The 26,221-nt window shown below is 35.2% G+C and overlaps 2 protein-coding genes across 2 annotated transcripts; one reads left to right on the top strand and one right to left on the bottom strand.

The window, feature by feature from the left end:
• The first annotated feature begins 232 nt into the window (after positions 1–232).
• On the top strand, positions 233–3,587 carry LOC108204170 (uncharacterized). Its single transcript, XM_017373486.2, has 2 exons — positions 233–2,733; positions 2,837–3,587. The coding sequence occupies exons 1-2, from the start codon at positions 233–235 to the stop codon at positions 3,585–3,587; spliced, it is 3,252 nt and encodes a 1,083-aa protein (XP_017228975.2).
• A 9,493-nt stretch (positions 3,588–13,080) lies between these two features.
• LOC135150411 (uncharacterized) lies at positions 13,081–15,780 on the bottom strand. The gene has a single exon (XM_064086699.1). It carries the CDS (start codon positions 15,778–15,780, stop codon positions 13,081–13,083), a length of 2,700 nt encoding a protein of 899 aa, XP_063942769.1.
• Positions 15,781–26,221: the final 10,441 nt, after the last annotated feature.

Raw genomic sequence — 26,221 nt, 5'->3', positions numbered from 1 at the left:
TAATTTGTTGATTAGGGCTTCATTTGTGACTGTTATTATTTAAAAATTACTTGTGTTCATATGTTAATGGCGTTTGTGTTGTGCATATATATGTTGTTTGTGTTGAGATATATATGATATGTTATTTTGTGTTGTGTATATAAATATTTATGTTTTGAGAACTCTGTTTTTATGTATATATTTTGCTTGATTTCTTGTGTAGAAAATAGGTTTGTGAAATTGCAAAATAATCATGACTTGGATTTCACTGCCAAAGCACAGTGAGGGTTATAGTAATGGTGCCACACATTTTGTTAGGAATGCGTTTGATAATTTCTCCATAGGAAATGAATTACGCTGCCCTTGCAAAGATTGTAGTAACCGTTTCTGGATTTCTCCGGACAATGTATATGAACATCTCGTGTTTAATGGTCCTTGTCCATCATTTAGTAATTGGATATTTGAAGTGTCAACCGACAAGTTTAGAAAGCCTAATGATGTAGGGATGGATGATTCTGATATGTGTATAGGCCTAGGTGATGATTTTGATGAAATGATTCGCAATGAAGGTAGAGCTAGAAATGGAATGAATAAAGCTGCAAAAGACTTCTATAAGCTTGTTCAGGAAGGGAAACAACCTCTGTTTCCCGGGTCTGAAAATTTCACGCAATTAGGCTTCATAGTCAGACTTTACCAATTAAAGTGCAGTCATGGTTTTACCGAGTCTGCATTCAGCGGTATTTTACAATTGTTGAAGGAAGCTTTCCCGAATGTAAACCTGCCTTCTTATTTTAGTGTTGCCAAAAAAATGATTAGAGATTTAGGCCTTGATTATGAAAAGATACATGCTTGTCCGAACGGTTGCATGTTATATTGGTCTGAAAACAAAGATGAAATTAAGTGTAAATTTTGTGGGGCGTCAAGGTGGGTAGTCCCTAAGAAAGATAACCGTGCACCTTTTTCTACTAAAGTACAAGAAAACAGCTCTAAGATTCCCGCAAAAGTCTTGAGATACTTTCCACTAAAACCAAGGTTGCAACGGCTTTTCATGTGTAAAGAGTATTCTGAACTCATGAAGTGGCATGCAGTGGGGCGAACAAAAGACGGAAAGTTAAGGCATCCAGCGGATGCAGAGGGGTGGAGGTCAATGGATGCTAGTCATCCAAAATTTGTAGCAGAAATTCGAAATGTGAGGTTAGGATTAGCTGCAGATGGTGTCAATCCTTACCGATCAATGAATATAAGTCACTCCACCTGGCCAGTTGTTCTGGTCAATTATAATCTTCCTCCTTGGTTGATTATGAAACCAGAAAATTTGATTTTATCAACACTAATACCGGGTCCTGAGTACCCTGGTAACGACATAGATGTGTATTTGCAGCCACTGGTTGCAGAGTTAAAAGAATTATGGGACATAGGTTTAGAAACTTATGATTCCCACGCTGACCAGACCTTTACGTTGCACGCGAGTCTATTATGGACCATCAGTGATTTTCCGGGGTATGCAGTTTTATCGGGGTGGAGCACGAAAGGTAAGTTAGGTTGTCCCAATTGCCACTATTGTACTTCTTCAACCTATTTGAAACATAGTCGAAAAGTTGTCTACATGAATCATAGAAAGTTCCTTCCTCCTGGCCACAAGCTTAGGTACGACTGTAAAAGATTCAATGGTATGGTCGAAACAGATGTATCTCCACCTCCATTGTCTGGAATGGACATTGAAGAACTATTATTTGGATATGAGAATTGTTTCGGAAAGCGAGATTTAAAGAAAAGGAAACGAGAGACAGGGTGTCCCTTTAAAAAGAAGTCCATATTTTTTGAATTACCATATTGGAGGGAAAACCTGGTTAGGCATAATCTAGATCTAATGCACATAGAAAAAAATATTTGTGATAAAATATTAGGGACTCTGTTGAATCTTGGCGGTAGGACGAAAGATCATCTCAGTGCTCGAAAAGATCTACAGGAAATGGGTATTCGTAAGGCTCTTCACCCTATCAGAATTGGTGATACCAATCAATATGAAATCAGGGCCGCAATTTTTGACATGACTAAAAAAGAAAAGGAGCTTTTCTGCTCAGTTTTCAAGAATGCAAAGCTTCCACATGGAACTGCATCTAATATTAGTCGCTGCGTACATATTGCTGAAAGAAAGATATTTGGGTATAAAAGTCACGATGCACACTTTATGCTTCAGTATTTACTACAATTTGCTGTCGTAAAGACCTCAAAACCAGAGGTTGCAGTGGCTTTGCTGAGATTGAGTGCTTTTTTTAGGGGTTTATGCGGCAAAGTGATTGACCTGGAGGATATTCCTAAGTTGCAAGAGGAAATAATTGAAATCCTCTGTCAGTTAGAAACAATCTTTCCACCTGCCTTTTTCGACATCATGGTTCACCTTCCAGTTCATTTGTGTAAGGAACTGGAATTTGGAGGACCAGTGCACCTTAGATGGATGTTCGGAATTGAGCGATACCTGTGCAAATTGAAATCTTATGTCCGCAATAGGAGTAAACCGGAGGGGTCCATGGCTGAAGGGTATTTGGCAGATGAGTGTATCACGTTTTGTTCTAGATTTCTAAATGATACTATCAAAACTAAGAATGAACAAAACATACATGTTGGATACTCAATTGGGTCAAGAAGAAACAAAGATGGTAAATCAGTAGAGTTGGAAGACAAGGATTGGATTAAGGTTCATCGATATGTGCTTTTCAACTGTGGAAACATAGAAATTGAAAAGCTACTTGGGTACGTTCTTATATATATGTTCCTAGTATTTATTTAAGTAAATAAAGTAGTTATTCCTTAAACTAGTACAATGTTGTATTAAAATTTGTTGTCTAAATAATAGGGAACATCATACCTTAATTGAAAGTCATGGGAAGTCAAAGAAATATGCAAGAGAAAAATCACATACAGTAGAATTTCACCACTGGTTGAAAGATGAGGTGCAGAAATTGAAAGAACCTTCATCAGAATTGTTAAATTTGTCAAGGGGCCCTCAACGCGCAGCTAAAAAGTATTCTGCCCATGTCGTAAATGGGTTCAGATTCCATACCAAGAAAAGAGATGCCAAGTGTACTACACAAAATAGCGGTGTCATTTTGACAGCACTAACCACCTGTTTTGCGAGTTCTAAAGATAAAAATCCAACAATTAGGGATGTTACTTACTTTGGAGCAATCGAAGAAATTATTGAAGTAGATTATTGGGGAGCAATCACAGTAGTTCTATTCAGATGTTGTTGGTATGAAAAGGATAAGGACTGTTATGGCCTTACACGCGTCAATTTCTCTAAAAATATTCAAAAGGATGATCCTTTTGTTCTAGCTACTCAAGTACAACAAATTTTCTATATTCAAGATTGTATTGAAAATAATCTGCATTTTGTTGTAAAGAAATTACCTAAGGAGTACGATAATATAGGCATCGAAACTGATGTCTTGGAGGATGTTTATGGACCCACTGTGCATGATACAGGATTGAACTTTAAAATGCAGAACCAGCGTGATGATGTTAGTTGGTGCAGGGATGACATGCCGGGTGAAATGTGCCGTGAATCGTTTAGTGGAGATGAAGCTGATGATGAAGATATTGAATGAATTAGACTGATTAATGTTCCTAGTTTTTGCTATGTCATTTTCCTTTTCTTGTAATTCAATGAATACTTTTGTTTGTAATGAATGCTTTGTTTGTAATGATTTCTTCTTGTAGTGATTACTGATTTACTTGTTAACTCATGCTCTGTTTATATAAGAAAAATATGTGGACTAATGACCTTGTGTTGTTTATCTTATTTTCAGGAAATGGCAGACAACTATTTTTTTCTCAGGTTCTACCACAAGGGAGAGTTTCAGAAAAACAAGTACTCTCGTGGAAGCTGTTTCACCATTGCTGAAGCTGTTGACCCTGATAAATTTTCCTACACGGTAATCATGGAATATGTAAAAGATGACCTTGGATATAATGAAATTGGAGGAGTATATGTAAAGAAACAAGGCGGTGGCTGGAAATTAATTGATACGGATGCAGATGCAATTCGTCTTGGACAAGGTATGAGCAATGGTTCTTACTTAGATATGTATGTCGACACGGTTATTGACAAGTCGATTGAGCCTTTAAGGCAGACCCAACCCCATGTAATTGTAAGGCCAAGGACTTCATTTTTTGAAGGTAATTAAACTGTACTTTGCTACATTTCTTGTTTTGTGAATAATTTTTAAATTGCTTCTGCATTTATATCTTTTTTTTCTTGTACTCTTGTTCCAGGTGTTGATTCCCAGGTGAAACGAAAGTTTGTGACAGTTCAGGATCTTAAACAACAACAAGTAGAAAAAAACAAGTTGGCCAGGGATGCATATGAGCTGGAGAAGAAAAGAAATACTGAAAAGAAACCCGCAGATCAACAGAGTAACAGAAAAAGGAAAAAAGATAGTGAAAATGAGAAGAAAAATGCAAGTGAGCCTCAGGAGAAAATGAAATCAACTGAAAAGGAGAAGGCAGATCATTTAACTCAGAATGAGAAGGAAAAAGAAAGTGGCACGGTAATTGGTTCTTTTCATCTCATAATATCATAAGATATCACACATATTTTTCAGTTTATAATTTGTTGCTTCATTTGTAGGAAAAAGTTGCAGATTATGAATTGAAGAGAAGGATGAGGGTGGAAGAAGTCCGGAAAGAAGCAGAAAGACTTAAATTGAAGGAGAAGGCTGCTGATCTGGCTGAAGCTGCAAATTTAAAAAAGAATAAAAGAAAAAAGGTTGTAGAGGTATGGTCAGATCTGGAACTGAACTTTGATAGGCCGTATGTTTCTGGACATGACAGTTTAAGTGAAGAGGAAGATGTGCATGTTATTCTTTTCAGTGTATGACATTGTTTTTTTTCCATAAATAATATCATATATGGAATCGTAGTTTTAATGTTTGACCATTTTTCATTTTGTAGGAAAAAAAGAAAGTTCTAAAGGAGAAGGAGGTCACGGTCAAACGAGTGACCCGTTCATCAGTTAACAATGTTGAAAAGGTACATGGCTAGTTTTATTTAACTTTCTTGTTTTTTTAATATATTTCTGGATTGTATTTTGAGGTTACCTATTTTTTTGTGTTTTTTCTAGGCTGCTGATGGGGAGAATATACCACCAGTACTCCCCCATCCAATACTCCTTCCACCCCCTCCACTACCGGTTGATCTTACCACGCTGATTAGGGTTCCTAACAATCAGGGAATTGGTACGATGGATACATACTTATCAATGCAAGCAGAAAATAAAAGGGGTGTGAAAAAGCAAAAAACAAATGACAAGGCTGCGACTATTGTGGAGGGTCATCAGGGGGCTAATGCGCCCATCATCGAAAGTGTATTTGAGACAGGTTTATTGTCATATTTAAATAATGGTTTCACTCAAGTATAAATAATGATCTCTTGAACTAATTATTTGTGTCTTCTTTTATATAGGTGAAAGTAGTAATAAAAATCAAAGGCGCAGAGGACCTACAAAGATGAATCATGTGTTCACAAGGAAGCTCGAAGATAGGCCAGTAGTTTCCTTAAATTCTGACTTTCAGCCATACTCAAGGAAAGATAAAGTAGTTACTGAATTTAGCAGTTTCTTGGGGACAATAGCAAGATTATATATTCCACTGGATTTTGTTAATTGGTCTAAAGTTCCAGAGGAAGAAAAAACTGGCTGGTGGGAATATGTCAGGGTAAAAAGCTATATTTTTTTATAATTGTCTTGTTCTTTTTCACTATATTTGTTAAATAAACTAATTGCTAGTTATTTAATACATGATTAATTAAAATTTTTAATCAATGACTTCACTAGACAAAGTACATTATTCCTGACGAAGGGAAAGATTGGGTATTGAGGACGCTTGATGACAACTGGAGGGTATACAAAAGCCGAATTAAGTCTCGATGCTTTAAGAAGTTCAACAATGACAGGGACCGTATCAAAAGCAAGCCTGCAAATATTCCATTGGAACAGTTCATGGCTCTGCTGAGGTACTGGAATGATGATTTTGTCGAGGAAAAAGCTGGAAAAAATATAGCAAATCGGAAGAAGGTGATTGATACTCATACTACTGGTCGTAAGAGTTTTGCCCAGCTTCGTAGTGGATTGGTATGTTAAGTCACTAGAATATTTCTTCTGCATTCTATTTCATTTTTGTACAAATACTCATGCATGTTCTTTTATCATAGAAAATTGCTCAGTTGGATGGTGAAGATTCTGCCAAGCGTGAGTTGTATACAAAAACACGCGAGGGTCATAAAAAGAAGGTATTAATTAAACAGTGTGTCTATATATATATATATATATATATATATATATATATATATATATATTCAGTTTTTTTGTCCGATTATGTGTCTACAACTCTACTAATGCATTGGCATACTTTTAGGAAAAGGCGAAAAAGGAAAAAGAAAAGGAAAATGATGAAAATTTGGAAGAACGTCTATCTGATCATGATGAGGATGAAGCTGAGATTGATTTTGAAGCTCATGGACCAAACTGGTTGGTAGGAAGAACCGGCAGAACAAGGAAATCTGCAAAGAAACAACCGGAAAATATTGGTCACACAGATTCTGCAGACCTGGAAAAGATGAGGAAAGAAATAGCTGCTGAAATGGATGACAAGATGAATAAGAAACTCGGGAAAATTTTGGGGAGACTTGCAGAAATGAATCCCACTTTAAATGTCAATGTAGAAGAATTATGTGACCAAACTGATGGATCAGATGATGAGGACGATGGAAAAGAAGGGGAAGGATCTGCCAGTGACAAAGATGATGACGATGTAGGCGATGGGGATGGATCTGCCAATTACGGAGATGATGAGATCGGTTCAGATGATGGAGATGGCTCTGCCTAGCTGATCCTCTGTTATGTCGTATATCATTAACTTAGCAATTATCTAGCTCCGTCTAGCTTAGACTAAGTCTTTTGTTTAAATTATGTCTTATATGGCTTATTTAAGTATGCGACTTAGAATTATGTCTAGACTATATTGTCACGGTCATGGTACCGCTTTTGGATTGTTGGCAGCTACTTGATGCTAATTAGAATTCTGAATTGACTGTGGAAATTTGTGACAATTGAAATTTGTGGCTATATGCCTGGCTATTTGTATTTGCAGCAATGACCTTTTCATTTTTTTTAAAAAAAATTTGTTGCTATTGCATCGAAATCTGTTGCACAAAAATATATTAAAATATTGCAATACGGGCGAAAATCTTGGTTAAAATTCATTGCAATTGGTCTAATATTTGTTGCCTTAAAGTCATCCAAATGAAACAAAATTAAGCTAATGCAATACAAGGAATGCGTTGCTGTAGACAAACATTTGTTACTATATCGATTTATTGCAATAAACTAATTTCATTGCTGTATGGGGATATATTTGTTGCTAAATCCACCAATTGCAACGCGGTCAGATGCAACGCCAAAATTTGGCACTTTTGTTGCTATTGAACCTATTGCAACATATATAGCACTTTGCGCAATGGTTTCTCCGCGTTGCTATAAGCCTTTTATGGCCTGGATCATTACCATCATTGTTGTCATCTCCTGTTGCAACCTCAGGTGGTATATCATCATCTGAATCAGAATCTGGATAGTTGTCAAACTTCAGAGATTCAGATGGATCAGCAGATTGTAAACTTGGTAGTTTAGTGTCATCAAATGTTACATTGACACTAACTTTCACTAACAGAGTATCAATTACAAAAACTCTATAAGCATTGTTTGTATAACCAACAAAAATTGCTTCAGATGCCTTTGGCTCAAACTTGTTTAAGTTCTCTTCACCATCCTTGAGAACAAAACACTTGGCTCCAAAAACATGAAGATGTTTGACATATGGTTTCTTGTCTTTATACAAATGAAATGGAGTTTTCATATGATCCTTGTTGATCAAAGTTCTATTCTGGGTATAGCAGGCAGCAGACACAGCTTCAGCCCAAAAGTACAGAGGAAGCTTTGCTTCAGCAATCATAGTCCTTGCAGCTTCGATCACTGTACGATTCTTTCTTTCGACGACTCCATTCTGCTGAGGAGTCCTTGGTGCTGAATACTGCCTTCTAATTCCCTTCTCAGAGTAAAAGTTGATTAGAGTTTGATTCTTGAATTCCGTGCCATTATCTGACCTTACAGCTTTCACTGACACACTCTTTTCTAATTCAACTGACTTTATATGATCAATCACTGTCATAGGGGTTTCATCCTTAGAAGCTAGGAAGTAAACCCAGGTAAATTTCGAGAAGTCATCCACAATGACTAAGGCATATCTTCCTCCATCAATTGATGCAACATTCACAGGACCAAACAAATCCATATGCAGTAAGTGAAGTGGATTTGTAATGGTATTGATGGTCTTGCCTTTGTGAGATGCTCTCTTCGCTTTTCCTTTCTGACAAGCTTCACAAAGATCATCAGATGAGAATTCCAGGGAAGGCAAACCTCTCACTAGATCTCTCTTGACTAGAGAGTTCATGGTTTTGAAGTTGAGGTGTGAGAGTTTCTTATGCCATAACCAACTATCTTCAGCAGACGCTTTGGCGTAGAAACAGTGAACTTCGTTTCCAGGTCCTGAAGACAAATCAGCTACGAATATATTGCCTTTCCTTATGCCACATAGTGAAGGACGTTTATCCTTGATATGTTTAATGATACATATCTCCTTTTCAAAATGAACATAATATCCCTTGTCACAAAACTGACTAACACTCAGGAGATTATGTTGAAGTCCTTCCACTATAGCAATTTCTTCTATGATGATCTTTCCAATTTTGTACTTGCCATATCCCACAGTACGACCTTTGCTATTATCAGCAAAGCTCACTGTTGGGCCAGCTCCTTCTCTTATGTCTTCCAGCAGGGATCTATTGCCAGTCATGTGCATTGACGCTCCACTGTCAAGCACCCAGGTAACACGAACAATTCCACTGGCACCCTTCAAAAGACAACTTGATTAAACATTCTTTGGGACCCACACTTGATTGGGTCCAGCAAACTTAAAGAACTGATTTCTATCAGGTGTAACAACAGAGCCTCTTGGACTGATACTTGGTTCAGACTTGACTGAACTTACTTCCTTAACAACAGCCTTATAAACCTTAGTTTTAGGCTTTGGAACATAAGTCTCCTTCCTAACACGAGTAGGACTAGCAGTCTTTGATCTAGCATGCTTGTTGTTTGTGTGTTGTCTAGGTGATGTGTTTTCATTTTTAGCATGCAAATTCTTAAAATAAGTAGACATCAAATTGAAAGCACAAGTCATACAATTATCAACACTACAAGATTTATGACATGCATCAAAAGCAGGAACAACAGGAGTATCAGTCATAGTAGTAGGAACATCAATAGATTCTACTCTAACCTTGTTATCAGATTTAAAGTTTTCAGTAGAATGACATCTATTGTTCTTGTTCTTACTATTCACAAAATTATTAGGCTTGTTGAATTTAGTTCTCTCAGAGTTGACACCTAAACCAGCTTTAGGCAACCTAACATTGCCTTTCACTTTGATTGGTTTCAGTGATGTCAGGATCTCATCTCTCTTCTCATTACTCTCTTTCAATTTAAGGTCTTCCTGTTTGAGTTCATATCTAATGACAATAGGAGTCTCTAAAAGAGGTTCAGCTTCTGAGGTTTTAAACAAAGGTTTAGGGGAATCTTTTAAAACAAAAGGAATCCCTCTCTCCTCAGCACTCTTCTTAAAAGGAGTAATGTTACTAGCCTTACCTACAGATTTGTTATAGTCAAAACCTATTCCAACAGTTCTCTTGATCTCTTGTTTATCATTAAGTTCTTTGACTATCATGGAGGCATCCTTAAAGGCTTTACATTTCACTTTCTGTTCGTCTAGCTGAAGTCTTAAAGCAATCTCACCTTTCTCTAGAACTTTGACTTTAGCACATTGTAATCCTAAATCCATAGTCAATTGTTCTATTTTAGGTTTTAATACTTTCATCTCATTCATCTTATAAGCATGAATTTCTAAGACTAATGTATCAATTTTAAGATTAGCAGCTTTCATCTTTTTAATAGCATCATCTCTTTCAAGTCCTAATTGCATAAACAGTTTAGGGCATGTAGGAACTACCTGAAAGCTTCCAGCAGGAGGAGGTGAAGATGATCCAGTATTAGCCATGAAAGCAACATTCCCTAGCTGCTCCTCTTCATCACTATCTGTATCATCCCAGCTTTTGCCTTCTTCCAGATAAGACTTGCTCTTGAAGTTTTGACTTCCAGAAGTACCATGATGCTTTCTTACTAAGGCATCATACTTCTGCTTCAGCTCATCATACGAATCCTTTCTCTTTCCTTGAACCTTGGGCTGCTTGCACTCCGTTGCAAAGTGTCCAGGTTCACCACAGTTGAAACATTTAAATTTACTTCTGTCCACCATCCCAGTCTTGTATCCTCCTTTGCTTGTTGAAGATGAATAGCCTCCCTTCTGAAACTTACTAACAGTAGGTTTGTATTTATAGGAAGGGTTCTTCCGGAATCTCATGTTTCCAAACTTCTTGGCAAACAGTGATAGAGATTGATTTTCTAACTGTTCAAGTTCTTCCATTGTATAGAACTCTTCGTCACCACTGGAAGAAGCAGTCTGACCCATCTCAGGTACAACAAATTCCTGAGTAGTCTTAGAAGGAACAACAACATCCTTCTTTTCTTCCGGTGTAGGTGACTCAACAACTAGAGCTCTCGAATGGTTCTGTGTTTTACCCCAGCCATATCTCTGTTTACTCTGAACTTGCTCCAGTTCATAAGTTTTCAAAACTCCGTAGAGTCTTTCCAGAGAAATCTCATTCAGATCTCTGCTTTCCCTGATGTCAGTGATTCTGTGTTCCAGATGTTCAGGAAGTGTTAAGAGAAACTTCATGTTGACCTCTTTCTTGTCATAGAATTTCCCATTCAGATTTAAATTATTTATCAAATTATTAAGTCTGATAAACACTTCTGAAATCCCTTCTCCGGGATTGGAACCAAACTGTTCATACTGAGCCATCAGTATCTCTTTCTTGTTTTCCCTAACTTCCTCTGAGCCTTCATTGATAATCTCTAATGTATCCCAGATTTGCTTGGCGTTCGTACAATTTACAACAGCATTGTACATCACTGGATTTAGAGATTCAACCAAAATTAGTTGAAGAGCGTCATCTAAGTTCATTTGTTCACTCTCTTCATCTATGTACTCAGAAAGTTCTTTCGGAATGACCTGATGAGGTATTAACACACCATCCTCTTCGTGTGCTAATATGACATTCATCGGAGTAGTAACACCTTTGTCCAAAATCCCGATGTATTTTCTGTTTGCTGTTCGGAGGAATAGGAACATGTGCCTTTTCCATAGGCCAAAGTGTTCCTGGCTGAACGGTGGGATTTTAATGCTACTGATCTTTTGCGTACTCATTTTTTAAGAATTTAAAGTGAATAGTGTTTGGAGAGATTTGGATTTTTGAAAGAAAAATATTTTAAATCAAAATTAATTTTTGGAATAAAATTAATTCGAATAAAAAATATTTGGACGTTACAGAGTGTGTATAGGATCTGATACGGAAAATGGTATCAACCGCTCTGATGCCAATTGTTAGGTCCAGATACGATTGTAGAAGGGGGGGGGGTTGAATACAATCGTTACAAAATAATCGCGGAAGTGAATCTGATTGAATATAACTAGTTAATCAGATTATGATTAATTAATATAGCAATGTTTGAAGTCGTTATATAATTAATATGGTTCAGTTTTAATGTCCACTAAAGTTCGTAGAATAAATTCGACAGGGTATATTCTAGATTTAGTGATTAAAACAACCGGGTTATCAAAGCACAGAAAACTGTGGATATAACGATCAAGCAAGTTACGAACAACTTGAAAGCTTTACAAATGCTTTGAATATCAAAGTGATGAACACTTAGAAATGAAGAATGAATGCCATATTTATAGGCAAAGCATTGTACATGCAAGACAATCACTAGACAAGAGAATTACAAAGAGGGTATGACAATCTAGGCTTGGGCAAGACAAATCAAGGCAAGGAAAGACAATCACAGATTGTCTACCAAGCATTAACCAAGTCAGAAAGACAATTAGAAGGGAAGGTATGACAATTTCATTGACAGAAAGACAAACACTACAATCGGCAAGACAATTGAGAATTGTCTTGCACACCTTCAAGCATTCGGCAAGACAAGACAAACGGATTGTCTTGCTGGAAGTGTGACCCTCGGCAAGACAAGACAACAGGATTGTCTTGCAGGATGTGTGACTCTCGGCAAGACAAGACAAATGGATTGTCTTGCTGCCACACTAAGACCTTCGGCAAGACAATTCAGTTGAATTGTCTTGCACACCATTGAAACACACGGCAAGACAAGACAATTGAATTGTCTTGCGCACTGATTTCATCCCAAGTGGGCAGATCGGTAAGACAATCACTGATTGTCTTGCTGGGCTGTTTTGAAGATAAAGAATGTAATATTGTAGTATATATAAAATAGAAAATTATTCACTTAATTAAGTTAATCATATAAATTCATAAATTAAATTAATTCGAGAGTGAATTAATTTAATAAATAAATTACATAATTAATATAATTATATGAGAAGTGAAATAATCGTCTATTAAATATTTAATCACCCAATCTTCAGTAGAACTGCTTCCTGTCTTCTATAAACTTTAATAACTTCTTCTCTATTTGTCGAACGAACGAACTACCACTTCTGCTTGACTTCAAATATTTAATTTGAATAACTGATACACAGATGTACTGTCTGGTTCATCTGTATCTAGTTAAATCAAATATTCTTCGTCATATAAACAATAAGAATTTGGATAGTTCGTCGAGTCTTTGTCTTGTACGTACTTCTTCATTAAATGGAATCTTCTGATGAAATAAAGTATAGAAACTTTATATCTTCTGAACTCCTGGACGTGCCACAAAAGATTATTTGTGCACTGAGGCTTGAACATATTAATGAACTTCTTTCAGTGGTGTGCAGCAGCATCCTGGAATTTATCTGACATATAATTCCCATAAATAATTTGACGTTCTTCGTACGGATTCCGATGACTTGCTATTTACTGAGCTTTCTTATCTGAGTTGAGTTGTACCTCTTTAAATACAAATAGGCTGAACATATGCCTTTCAGGATCCTTAGGGCATGCCTTGTTCAAGTCGGTATAATCTACGCAGACTCTCCACTTGCCATTCTTCTTTTGAACTATTACGACATTGGCGAGCCATTCTGGGTAGTCGACCTCCCTTATCATCCCTGTTTTTAGCAGTCGTGATACTTCGTCGTTAATGATTTTGTTTCTTTCAGCTGCAAATTTTCTCCTTCTCTGTTGGACTGGCTTGTGGTCAGGATCGACGTTTAGTTTGTGTATAATTACATCTGCGCTAATACCCGTGATGTCCTCATGTTCCCAAGCAAATGCATCCAGTCTTGTTGTCAAGAAATCAACTAGGTGACTTTCTATGGTGGGGGACAGGTCGTCTCCGATCAGAACTTTCTTGTCCCCTGTATCGAGGCTGACTTCAGTTAACTTCTCTGGTCCCGTCATGACTGGCGGAGGAGTGGTTTGCGCCTCATGTTGGACAGTAGGTTTCATGCAAGTTTTGTAACACTCCCTTGCCGTTGCCTGGTCCCCTCGGATTTGTTGCACTCCCCATGGTGTAGGAAACTTTAACACTTGGTGGAATGTTGATGGCACAGCTTGTAAGTCATGGATCCAGGGGCGCCCCATTATGATGTTATACGTAGAGTCGCATTCTATGATAAGAAACTTGGTCAGGATGTTCACTCCCTGAGCATAGGTCGGTGACGTGATTTCTCCTACTGTTTTCTTCGTCTCACCACTAAACCCTACCAAGATGGTCGACTTCTTAATCATGTCACTTTCGGCAAGCCCCATCTCCTGTAGTGTGTGTTTCGTCATGATGTTTGCTGCACTGCCATTGTCTACCATGATTCTCTTAATGAGGCAATTCCCCACAGGAAGCGATATTACCAGGGCGTCTTGCTGTGGCTCATTTATGTGTTCCCGATCTCTCCCGTCGAAGGCGAATGGGTCCGTGTCGTCAGCTCGTTCACTTCTTGTTGCGACTTGTTTCTCAGTTCGTCGGGATATTCGCTTGGCTTGTGAGTAAGTCGCTCCACATACCTCCGAGCCTCCTGCTATGAAGTTGATGACTTTCTGGTAGGGGGGTGGTGGTGGCAGCTTTGGTGATGTCTTGTCATGTGTCGCCTTCTTATTTGGCATGAACTCCGTCAGGTGTCCCTTATTTGTCATGAACTCTGTCAGGTGTCCCTTCTTGACAAGGTATTGGATCTCCTTTCTCAACGCCACACAGTCAGAGGCCTTGTGTCCGTAGTCACCATGGAAGTCACACCATAGCTTAGATTCGGGGTTTGCCTTTGGCTTGTTGCTCTTCACCGGCCACTTCACTATGTCTCCCATCCGTGTAAATTCTCTCATCATTGCTGAGGGCGTGATTGTGAAACCGTAACTGTCATAAGTTGGGGGTAAGTTTGGATCCTTTCGCCAGTCAGCATACTCCTGTGTGGAGTTGATACGTGTATCTTCTCTCACGTCTCTTGAATCCCGGGTGTAGGGCCTGTAGTCCCAGGTCCTTGTTGTCAAGATCTTTCTATTGGGTCGATAGTACTTGTCGTCCCTTTCTCTCTTGTCTTCTTCCAATCGGACTTGTGCCATTGCTTTAGCTTGGACGTCATCCAGTGTCTTACATGGGTATTTGGTGAGCTCGTCGTACAAAGGTGAATCCTTCTCTAAGCCTCTTCTGAAAGCCTCGATTGCTGTCGGGATGTCATAATTGGTGATGGTGACCTTTTCACGGTTGAATCTTGTCAAGTAATCCCTTAGTGGCTCTCTGAATCCTTGAACAATTTTATACAAGTCACTCGTGGTTTTCTCAAATACCCGGCTGCTAGCAAATTGCAGATTGAAGGCGTCGACCAAGTCAGCAAATGTCTCGATACTTCCGTTGGGTAGACCTACGTACCATTGTAGTGCTGGACCTGTGAGTGTCGAACCAAAGCCTTTACACATGCATGGCTCCCTTAGTTCTCTTGTGATTGGCACCGTGAACATTCTTTGTTTGTATTGCGCCACATGTTCTTGTGGATCGGTCGTGCCGTCGTAGGCTTTCATAGCGGGTACTGCGAAACGCTTAGGAGTTTCAACCAAGGCGATGTTGTCGCGAAAGGTTGAGTCGGCATAGCTCAGTGGTATGGCTTTCTCTAGGGGTTTGGGCACTCCTGGTATGTGTTGTACCATCTCCTTCAAGTCAAGTAGTTCCTTTCGCATTGTCTCAGTCGCGTTGTTGCGTGATTTGGAAGGCTTGTGAGTCTTTTTCTTCTTCTTGTTCTGTTTGTGCCCTGTGTCCTTTATGTGTCCTCCTGCATCGTTCTCATCCACAGGCTCCTCGTTGTTTTTTGGATTTTCTGGATTAGGGTTCTCCACCTCTATCTCTTCGTCATATTCTTCCTCATCCGCATCATCCATGTTTAGGCATCTTGCCACACTTGCCAATGTACCCTTTTCAGTTTGTCTAGCCTTGGATCTCTCCGTAGTGACTTCTTGGTGCAAAGCCTGTATTTGCGATTGCATCGTCTCTCTTTCTGTCCTCCATGTTTCCTTTTCAGCCCTCAAGGCATCCATGTCTTCTTGCATTTTTTGCATAGTCTCAGCCATCTGTTGTATCGTTGCATTGTCGTGACCAGTTGAGGCGGTCTGACGTTGATCCCCCGTCGTCATGTAAACTCACGTTGAAACCTTGGCAAATTTCCCACAGACGGCGCCAATTGTTTTTACGTGCTTTTTTAGGTTAATTGCCAAAGAGTCTTAATCGAAATATGAAAGTAAAAAACAAATAAAAGACAAAAGAGTTGGTTACGCGGAAAACCCCTTAAGAGGTAAAAACCGCGGGTGGGATGTTCCTAGCCGAAAGAATGCTTCAGTATGTAGAATTTGTGTTTGAGTACAAGTGTATGAGTGAGTCCTCAACTCTTCTCTTAACCTCTATTTATACTACAATTTAGTACAATTTGAATTTTCTGATCCATGCCCGTTGCCCACTCTCTTCATGCTTATCCTAGATAACTGATTTTGTTAAATCCTCCCGATTCTCTCTCAACGTCCCTTGACTCTTTCCATTCTTCCTTGTCACGTGCTAGTCATCACGCTTCCCACATGTCGCCTTGCTCTCGTCACGTCCACTTGTTGTCAGCTGCTTCTTATCACGTCATGTCTGCTGACTCACGGACCTAACAGAAAATACAAAACATTATTTTTCTAATATTCTATTAACTATTTCTTATACAAAACACAGTGTTGACAATTAATACTTTTCTTTCATATAATAATTTTTGTATAAATTTTAGTTCTTTAAGAAAATAATATAAATTATTATAATTTTTACGTTAATGAGTACATAATATATCGAATGTAAAATTCATATAATATAAAAAATTATAAAATAAAAATTAACTACAAAACATATTAAAAATGAAAAAAATATTAAAAAACTAGAATAAAGAGAAAAAAAATATAACATAATATACAGCACACAATAGAAAATTACAAAAGAAAGGTACAAAACTTAAATATAAAATACATAATATAGAAGAAAATTATAACACATGAATTATTTTGAAAAAAAAACCTGAACTAGACTGTAATGTTATTTTTAATTCTTATGTTTTATATAGGATTTTGGGATTGAATATTACTATTTTTTGTGATTTGCACACAACATTATATGTTATCAGAAAAAAATGAAAAAATTATTCTAAAATAGAAATTCTTTATGTAAAAATGTGCACACAGTTGATGGCCAGTGGTTTTGACGTGAAAGACGTGGGGTGTGGGGTGATACAGATGCTCTGCATTAGCCTTTGCTTAGTCTGTGCACATGCAATCTAGACCGCATGTTTGTTTTTTAATCAATCTCAATTTGGTTGCTCGTTCAACCATCCCCTACATGTATATTATATCATTATGATTTATAATTTTTTGTAATATGAAAATCTGAAATAATAAATAACTTATAAATAGTAATATGTTTTAAAAATTGTATATTAAACACCTTTAAATAATAATATTATTTTATATTGTATGAATAATAATAACTAAATTATAAAATCTAATAAACAAACTAACCACAACAGGGGTATAGATATTGGTTCATGAATATTCTCATGCTTGTATAAAATTTTGAATTTTTTGACTGTAATTGCTCAAATTTCAAAAAAAAAATCACCGTCTTCCAACATGCAAAGACATATATTCTCAGTTTTAACACCAAACAAGACAATCCACGACATTAGTAATGTATATAGTCTTATAGAACAACATTGCCACATCTTTATCACAAGTTTCTAGAAACCTGGTCATGACTTATGTTCCCACAACTCCCTGACTGATCCAAACCTATACACAAGAACACAATTCTATACATTAGCACCACTTCTAACAAATAATTGGAGGATACTTCTCAAGACAGACATAGTATATTTATACCGTGATAATGTACAGATTAAAAGGTTGATGTGCATGTTTTATGCAATATTTCACATTGACTTCCCCAAATATGATGAGAATTAACCTGCACCAACTAAATATGCACATGGAAAGATGAAAACCAGTTGCACCTCAAAGATATGTTCACGCTTTGCAAGAAATGATAAAGTGAACTTTTGTGCAATTTTTCAACTCATGTTTGTTTTCCATGGAATATGATTAATGCATGGTCGAATTCTAGTATTGAACACATTAATACTAGGTATGTATAAAGAAATTATAGCATTTTCTGTTTATTTTAATTGAAGGAAGAGATTATTGTTTAGTATATAACAAGTGATCAATTCAATTATATAGGCTTATATGTGTAAAAGTGTTTACCACTTTCTTAAGTCTGCCTCTGCCTCCTCCTGACGCGTATATTATTGCAATATTCTTCTTCAACGTGCAAGTTCTCAACCACATTGACAACCTGAAATGTGGTGGTGCGTCGAAGAGTTGGCATATCATTTGATGGATCTTGATCTTGACACAGTATATCCTCCTTTATGAGTGGACCCTGTGATGACGGATGATGTCCTGAAGATGCTACTAGTAGTAAGTCTCGGGCCACAAGACCTGCTACACATTAGTTTCCCCAATAGGCTTTGTTATCTGATCAAGTTCATACATTTGCACTTTTCGTCGATGAATCTGTCGTTTTTGTACAACCAAACCTTTCTTGCCAGTGGAATCATCAGCCGGGATATCAGTCAACCCATTGTTTTCTTCTGAAATTACATATTCAAGAATGGCTCAAACAAAGAGGAGAAATGGCTACAAAGAAATGTGAGCTGGCAAAAAAGATAAATGGCTACAAAGAAATGTGAGAGCTGGCAAAAAATCTACATGATAGTATCAACTATCAACTACCTTTGATGACTTCACCTAGTTTACTCGAGGAAAGAGCCCTTATGAAAACCTCCAATGTGTTATCTTCCATGGTTTGATCCGTCATCAGCAACTCCTAATTACAATGTAAAATATTAGTAGAAATAAACAAATTACAAAATTGTCATATACTTGACTTAATTATACAATAAAGCATCTTACAAATCTATGTTTTATTTCTACATATATAAATAATATGTGAAGCTAAAGTTAGTGTCGGGAACTACACATGAATTTAATTGTAATGGAAGGACCACTACACCATAGAATGCATATAGCAACAACAAAAATATATTGTCTTATGGGTTATGTATGTGGCAGTACATTGTATTGCAACAAATATGCAAATTTTTGGCGTTGCATCCGTCCGTGATGCAATAGAGGCCTTATAGCAACAATCTGTGCAATGTAATGCAACAACATACAATTATTACAATAAAGCCTGTGTCGCAACAAAATAATTTTTACAGCAACACAGGTAAATCATTGCAGTAGTAGTTTTTGTTGGCTAACTAACCACCTTAAGGCAACTTTAATCAGTCCAATTGCAATGAATTGTTTAGCTGTTGTAATACTAAATGTCAACAAATTGGAACACAATTGCAACAAATTTTTTAAAAAAAACAAAAGGATATTGCTAAAAATAGACTATCGAGGCATGTTTTTATGACACAAATCCAAGCATCAATATAATTCATAACCATAATACCAATTCAAAATCAGCACTCAGGTTGTCACAACATCATCAGACAAACCGTTCATAAAGTAAGTTTAAGACAAAATAAAACAAATTCACGAGAGAATTTAGTCTCATACATAAGCTAGACCAAATTCGCGAGAGAATTTAAACAAATGTAAATTCAACATCTGACTTATGTCAATGCAGCATCTTATCCATCTGCATCGCCTTCATCTCCATTCACTTCTTCTCCATCCTCCGAATCTCGATCTTCAGTTGCATTAGCAGAACTTTCAGCAAACAATTCTTCTATATTAATGTTTAGACCTGGATTCAATTCACCAAGTTTTTCAAAAATCTTCCTCAATTTCTTCTGCATCTTCTCCTCCATTGCTGCAGCTAACTTTTCGCTCACTTTTTGCAATTCTACAGATGTTGCATTGTCATTTTTTGTCAATTTTTTCTTTGACTTCCTTGTTATGCCACTTCTTCCAACAATCGAGTTAGCACCACCAGCTTCAAGATGAAGGTATGATATCTTCTCATCCTCAATCTCCTGAACCTCATTAACACCTTCTTCAGGATTTTGACCATTTTTCTTTGCCTACATGTAATTTGTTGAAAAAAGTAATTGGTCATGAAATATAAAAATGCTAAATCTGGAAAACAAAAATATTTATAATATTTGTCGAGAAATATAAAAGGGCCATTTGTTACCTTCTTTTTGTGATCCTCGCGGGTTTCGGAGTAAACTGCCTTTTTTGTATCAATTGCACGATCCTCTTTAACATTTTTCTATAACAAAGAAAAATATTATCAGCTTTCTATAAGAAATAAAATAAATAGTAAAGTAAACAAAAAATATGCAGGTCGACCTCACCGCGTTTTTCATATTTCTTTCGAGTCTTCTCAGCAACATATTCTCTGCGTCACTTGAGAATGTTAAATAAAGTACTGGTGGTGGTTTAACATCAGCCAATTTAATTAAATAGGGACTCTATCCAATGTATATATATGATCAAGTTTATGGCTAGCTATAGAAGGCAAGATAGACTAGAACATTTGCCAATGAAGAAGAGAAAATATTCAAGTCATTGGTACAATTTCATGACAAATAACTTTAACACTCAGTTCGTTCAAATTTCTCTGAGTTTTCAGATCACCCTAAAAAAATGTTTGTTTTGATAAATGTGTAATATGGCCACGACATAGCCAGTGTATAGCCATCTGACACCAATTTTTTGAAAATCACATCTTATATTAATTTTGGTAGAGTACCACAGATACGGAACGAGACATTTGTATAATATATCTTAATATGGGAGAAAGGAATGAAATGCTTAAATGTAAATGCAAATAATAGAGTTAATAGGGAAGTTTTGAAAAAATTGAGTGAGTACAAAACTGATATCCTAAGATTTGAAAAAAAAAGTGTTTAGCAGATAATGAAGCATTCCTTCATAAATTGAGAAGGTGTGATCTCTAGTATCGGATGTCAAGATTGGAGGAAGGAAATGCAATATATAAATAATTGTCCATTACATATAGTTTGAATTTCATTCGAATCCTTTCAAATTCATATACCCCAATTAAATACAGCAATAATTTCCATATATCCATCAGTTTGTGCAAATTCGAGCTCTTAATACAACAAGCAGAATATGAATAAGATGATGTGCAAACAATAGAAAGTTCCTCTCAAACTAAAACTTTTGACACTATTTAAAAGATATAACTGCGTAACCGAACATCTGCATAATAATATATCGTTATTGTTTCCCTCATTTGAGCTTATTTGAGATCTTATGTTGTGTTTGGTTGAGGTGAATGAATTTGAAATAAATACAATTAAATTTGAACTATGTTAAAGTAAGTTTATCAATTTATTGAATAGCCCTCCATTTTATTTCTTAAACCATATACTTAAAGAAGACACTGTAACAATTTATGCTCAATTTCCTCCTATACTGATTTTTTTTCTCAAATCTCACTATATCAATTTTGCACTCTCTAAATATTTTTCAAATTCCCTTCTTCATCTATTATTTTCATTTATTTTTAATCATTTGATTACATTCTGTTTCATTGTTCCTAATGAAACACAATATTAGTAATATGACCTATAGGTAATAGAAAGTTCACCTCAAACTAAAACCAGCCAGATCATCTCTTCCTTTTGCCTTTTTACCAAAACTATGCTCCACAGAATTTTCATTTGCCTTTATACCAGCACCGTCCTCTCCAGATTTTGCGAATTGCCCGGAGTCATTCCTGCACACATGTTTTGTTTTCAATTTTTTCTAGTCATATATGTGCATTCTAATTGCTACATTAACTTAATTAAAAGATCATGAACCAAGCTGAGCTTGTGCCAAGTCACTACTGATGCACATTGCACTGAAGTTTGAAAGAAGACGCAAAGTGCTTAAGTTTAATTGGTCACCTGCTTGGTAGATTATTATGACTGTGTCCACCAACTTGCTTCATTTGGTAACTGCTAAAATCGATGAAGATGGAGTTGATCTTTCTGGGCACCTCTCTACGTCTGGAAACAGTATTTTCGGAGTTATTCTTCTCCATGTCACACAACCCTGCACATCACGCATATGTCTAAGAGTTACCGGGTAAACAAATAGTACTCGTCCCAACTATTTCTTAAAAAATATCAATTTCAATTTGTTATATTACAAAACTTATCAAAAACAGTAATCTTTATAATATAAAAACAATAATATTATATATCTCAAATCTTGTCCCCTATTATTTTATTAAATGACATGGAACTGATTTTAATTAGGTGGTTCATGTGCATATAGGGGTCCATTATTTTTAAGGTAAGTGGAACTAATCAAACACAGCCAACTAGCATTTGGGCAAAGTATTTGGAAACAATTTTTGGGTACCTAGTAATTTCCATATAAAAATCAACTGTACACTTACATCCATCATATTTAGTTCATGCATTAAATATCAAATGGTCTCTTCACTATACTCATTTTGCATCCACCATATGTAGTTATTGGGAATCATATATATCTTCTATGCTCACACCAACACCTAGATAGTGGATTGAATATAATTAATAACTTCACACATGTGAAAAGAAGCTAGTTAGAGTTTAACACCATATATTATGATAACCAACATATTTTTGTTGATCAAACAAGTGTGAACATAATGTTAAAATGACGATAAATTTAGAATAAGAAGAGAAGAGAAACTTCTGTTTTAGGAAGGAATCATTTTAAATATTTGTCAATTAATTAATAGAGGTGTTATTGCAATTTAAACTTGAAAGATTGTTCTTTATGACTTAGAAAAAACGTTGATTGCTGAAAAGAAAGAGAAATGTTATTTTTATTTTAACAAGAACAAGTTGTAGTCATGACTGAAAATATATTCAAAGGTGAACGTTGTTTTTTTGGGTTAGTATATGGGCATCAAGTTCCAAACTTTCTAAAGTATGATAAAAATGAGATGAGGATGTAAATATTATTTAGAGTAAGTTTAAAAGTGTTCTAAAGCATTTTATTTTATATATATTATGAAATAAATATCTTAGTGATTTAGCATTACTAATTTGTATGTCGACTTCCAACAACGATTTTTATATATATTCCTCATTTTATTATAATAATATATTTAAACCAGTAAAGAGTTGTCCCTATATTCATCATGATTCTTATCATAATTATGTATTTCAAATATGAAAGGGGTAATATATAGTGGGGATAAATGACCTAAGATCTACAAAATAGTGGGGTCAATGGTTGATGGCGGCCTCCTTATTCTAGAGGCTCTCTGCACCAATTGTGTAACGCTGCCCCGCTGTCTCCGACATGGACGGGGTAAAATTGAATTTTTTTCCAAAAAATGAAATAGGGAATGATTACTAGTTAACAAAAAATATGATATGACCTAACTAGTGATATTGAGTATGTCTTAGGGATTCGGCAAAATAATATGACCTAACTAGTGATATTGAGGATGTCTTTGGGATTTAGAGAATCCCTGTAATACTGTTGGAGCAGCATTTTATGTCACATTCCCTCTACCTGAGCTTAGAAGCTCATTTAGATAAATTGTTGGACTTGCGCTTCGGCTCAAAGCATAGCTCGTAATTTGTTGAAGTAAGAATCTATGAGTATGTTCATAATTTTTTATGATATTAGATTATAGAAGAGAGTTGTTTTAGAAGAAGGTCATATCCTGAAAATTCATGCTTCTACAATGGATCATGTGTGCCTATCTGCCTAATCAATTTGTGTTATATACTAAAATATGAAATTATAAGAAATAAATAAATTGCAAGAATACAAGAAATAAGACCGAACAAAATTTTGACATCATAACCAAAGAGTGCTCACATACACACTTTTTCCAAATCTAAGATGTTAAAAATAAAAGTCTACTACCAACATATTTTATATCAACAAAATGCATCAACTCAACTCCTACAAAAGTAACTTTAATTCTGCTTGAGCGAATATATTAATCTTGGTTCAGACCTTACCCGACTATTTTTTTTGAGATTTTAAATATATATGTAGCAATTTTAGATTGAAAAGATAACTAGTACATCAAATTAGTAAGACACATGACCTTTTAGCCTAAAATCAACTCTTAATCTTTTCAATTAAGTTCAATTCATAATTTGACATATAGTTTTGTTTATCATTTATTTTGTATTTTACGATAATAGAGATGGTCTCGCGGAAATGTTGAGCATATACACGAGTATAAGAAAGCATTAGTACTATAAAGATATATTTGGTATTGATTAAAAAATATTCGGTTAATAACAATAAATGAATTTATGACTCCTTCATGTTGTCGGTATAACATATCACATGATGATGGTGTCAAGCACATTAAGCCTTTGACAAGGAGAAAGACATACTTGTGTATTATCACTGAATGATAAAATGCTCTAAGAAATATATAAGTAATATGATACTTAGACACTTGTGTGCAATACTATTATAATAATAGAACCCCAAAGTTGAGTTCAAATCCTATGCAATAAAATACCATGAAATCGAGTGAAAATTTCATAATTAATGATCATGGTTTTGAATTTTCTTTAAAAAAAACTATCATATTTTTGGTAGCAATAATTAGATGAAAATATTAGCATAATTAGGTTTTGGTCGAAAAAAAGGTACAACCAAATATTCAAAAAGGATTATCACTACACTCCTTTAGAAAATTTCAATAATAGAGAAGATTGGCTGAAGAATGTAGAAGAGATAGAGGTGCAAATTTTATAGCACTTGAAAAAGATTAAAAAAACATTGTGTAATGTATACTATGATATAATTTGGGTAATTATATAAAATTAAAATAGTGTAAATGATATTTAAAGGACACCCTTGTATATAGGTATGTTAAAAAGAAAATTTTACTATTACTTTTTTGAATACAAAAGTTTTCCTTAGTGCTTGTCAAATCACATGTTTACAAGGGAAATAAATATTAGCCTAAAATGAATATTGATAAGAATATAATTTTTTTTCATAACTTCATTAAGAGCCTAGTGAACACATAATACCTAAATAATACTAAACACATAATACATAAAGGTGGATTTAATATAGAGTTAATTATAGCCTCATACCAAACAATTTCATTCCTAATTTTGAACTCATTCCATCGTCTAACCAAACAATATATAAGATGGTTGGAGTGGAAATAAGACAAGTAAATCATAGTTGTAAGCTTTTAAATTATTGTTAATATCTATTTATTTGATAAAAAAAGAGACCAATTAGATGATGGGAGAAAAAAAATGCATATTTTCCAATGAGGTAATATCTACTAAAGAGGCACTACATAATATTTAAATGTAGATATTGGTAGATTAAGCTAAGATATAATTTCGTTCTAAATTCATTTACAATACTATTATTAATCAGATCTAAAACACATTAAATTCACATAGATGAGTAAATTAATTTAATAGAGTATTCAAGATGATATAAATTGAACCATATGTTAGGTCTCCTATGCTCACAGGGTCTCATTATGAAATTAAGAAAACATGAACCTCACACAAAATTATCAAATATATAAATTGAATGGTATACTATTATTAGATGATCAATACCTGTCAATGTATAGCAGGAGAGCAGCCAAATGAGCAGCCAAATGAAGAGGAAGAAGCTTGCGATTTTTTTATATAGTTGAAAGATTGTGGCCGCGAGACACTAATTAGGGTTTTCTTTCTTAATATATGTATTGATTATTATTAGCACCCTAATGGGCCTACTATACTTCATGGAGACAAAATAGTTAACTAAAAGCCCACCTAGCACAAAATAATATAAATACTTCATTAGATATATATTGTTTCTCTGACCAAAATTAAACTATCCAAGTAAAATATGGTCCATGGATAATAATCCAAAGATCAAATATTTATATTGTGCAAATTCTTATCTTGAGAAATTTATTGATAAATTATGTTATGATACATAGTTAAACTAGTTTGTAATCTGATTTTAAAATTTAGGATACAATTGGTATATAAAGCTTGTGCTAGTTATTTGTAATTGTCAAAAGGAAAGCATATCAACTTTAAATTAAGATTTTCTTTTATGCAGGACAAATTACTACCTTATTTCAAAATTATTACCCTATAATTATTTTGTGGTATATCTCTGAAGAATATACATAACGATTTTATCAAATGTTTATTGCTATATTGGAAAAACCCTTGTAACAAAGATAATGTATAATATTATGACAAATTTTTGTTACTATAATAACACTCGATATATGATTTTTTGGGCAAGTAATATATAACATGATAATAATTCATTTGTCACTTTGACTCCTTAAGATCAATTATTTGTGTTTAGTTTAAGTGCAAAATATACTATACAGTGAAGTCCCTAAAATGATGTAGAATAAACTACTAGTGTATTTTTCATCACAGAAAAATAAAGCTGCATTAAAGAATTTTTTGAAGAAGATCATTTCTTGATCATGTCTCAAGATTCAATATTAAATCTTGGAGTGAATAAATTTTGTGAAGTGAAATATATTTTACGTAAGTTATAAACAAGT

Source organism: Daucus carota, chromosome 2 (assembly GCF_001625215.2).
Source record: "Daucus carota subsp. sativus chromosome 2, DH1 v3.0, whole genome shotgun sequence".
Lineage (NCBI taxonomy): Eukaryota > Viridiplantae > Streptophyta > Magnoliopsida > Apiales > Apiaceae > Daucus > Daucus carota.
Note: the sequence above shows the minus strand (reverse complement) of the source record. Positions and strands in the feature narration are given on the sequence as shown.

What these genes read in the sequence shown, in the direction of transcription:
- LOC135150411 (XM_064086699.1), bottom strand. Translation starts at nt 15,780, where the DNA reads ATGACGACGGGGGATCAACGTCAGACCGCCTCAACTGGTCACGACAAT.
- LOC108204170 (XM_017373486.2), top strand. Translation starts at nt 233, where the DNA reads ATGACTTGGATTTCACTGCCAAAGCACAGTGAGGGTTATAGTAATGGT. An exon ending in GAAATTGAAAAGCTACTTGG is followed by an intron (nt 2,734 to 2,836) that starts GTACGTTCTTAT and finishes TCTAAATAATAG; the next exon opens with GGAACATCATACCTTAATTG.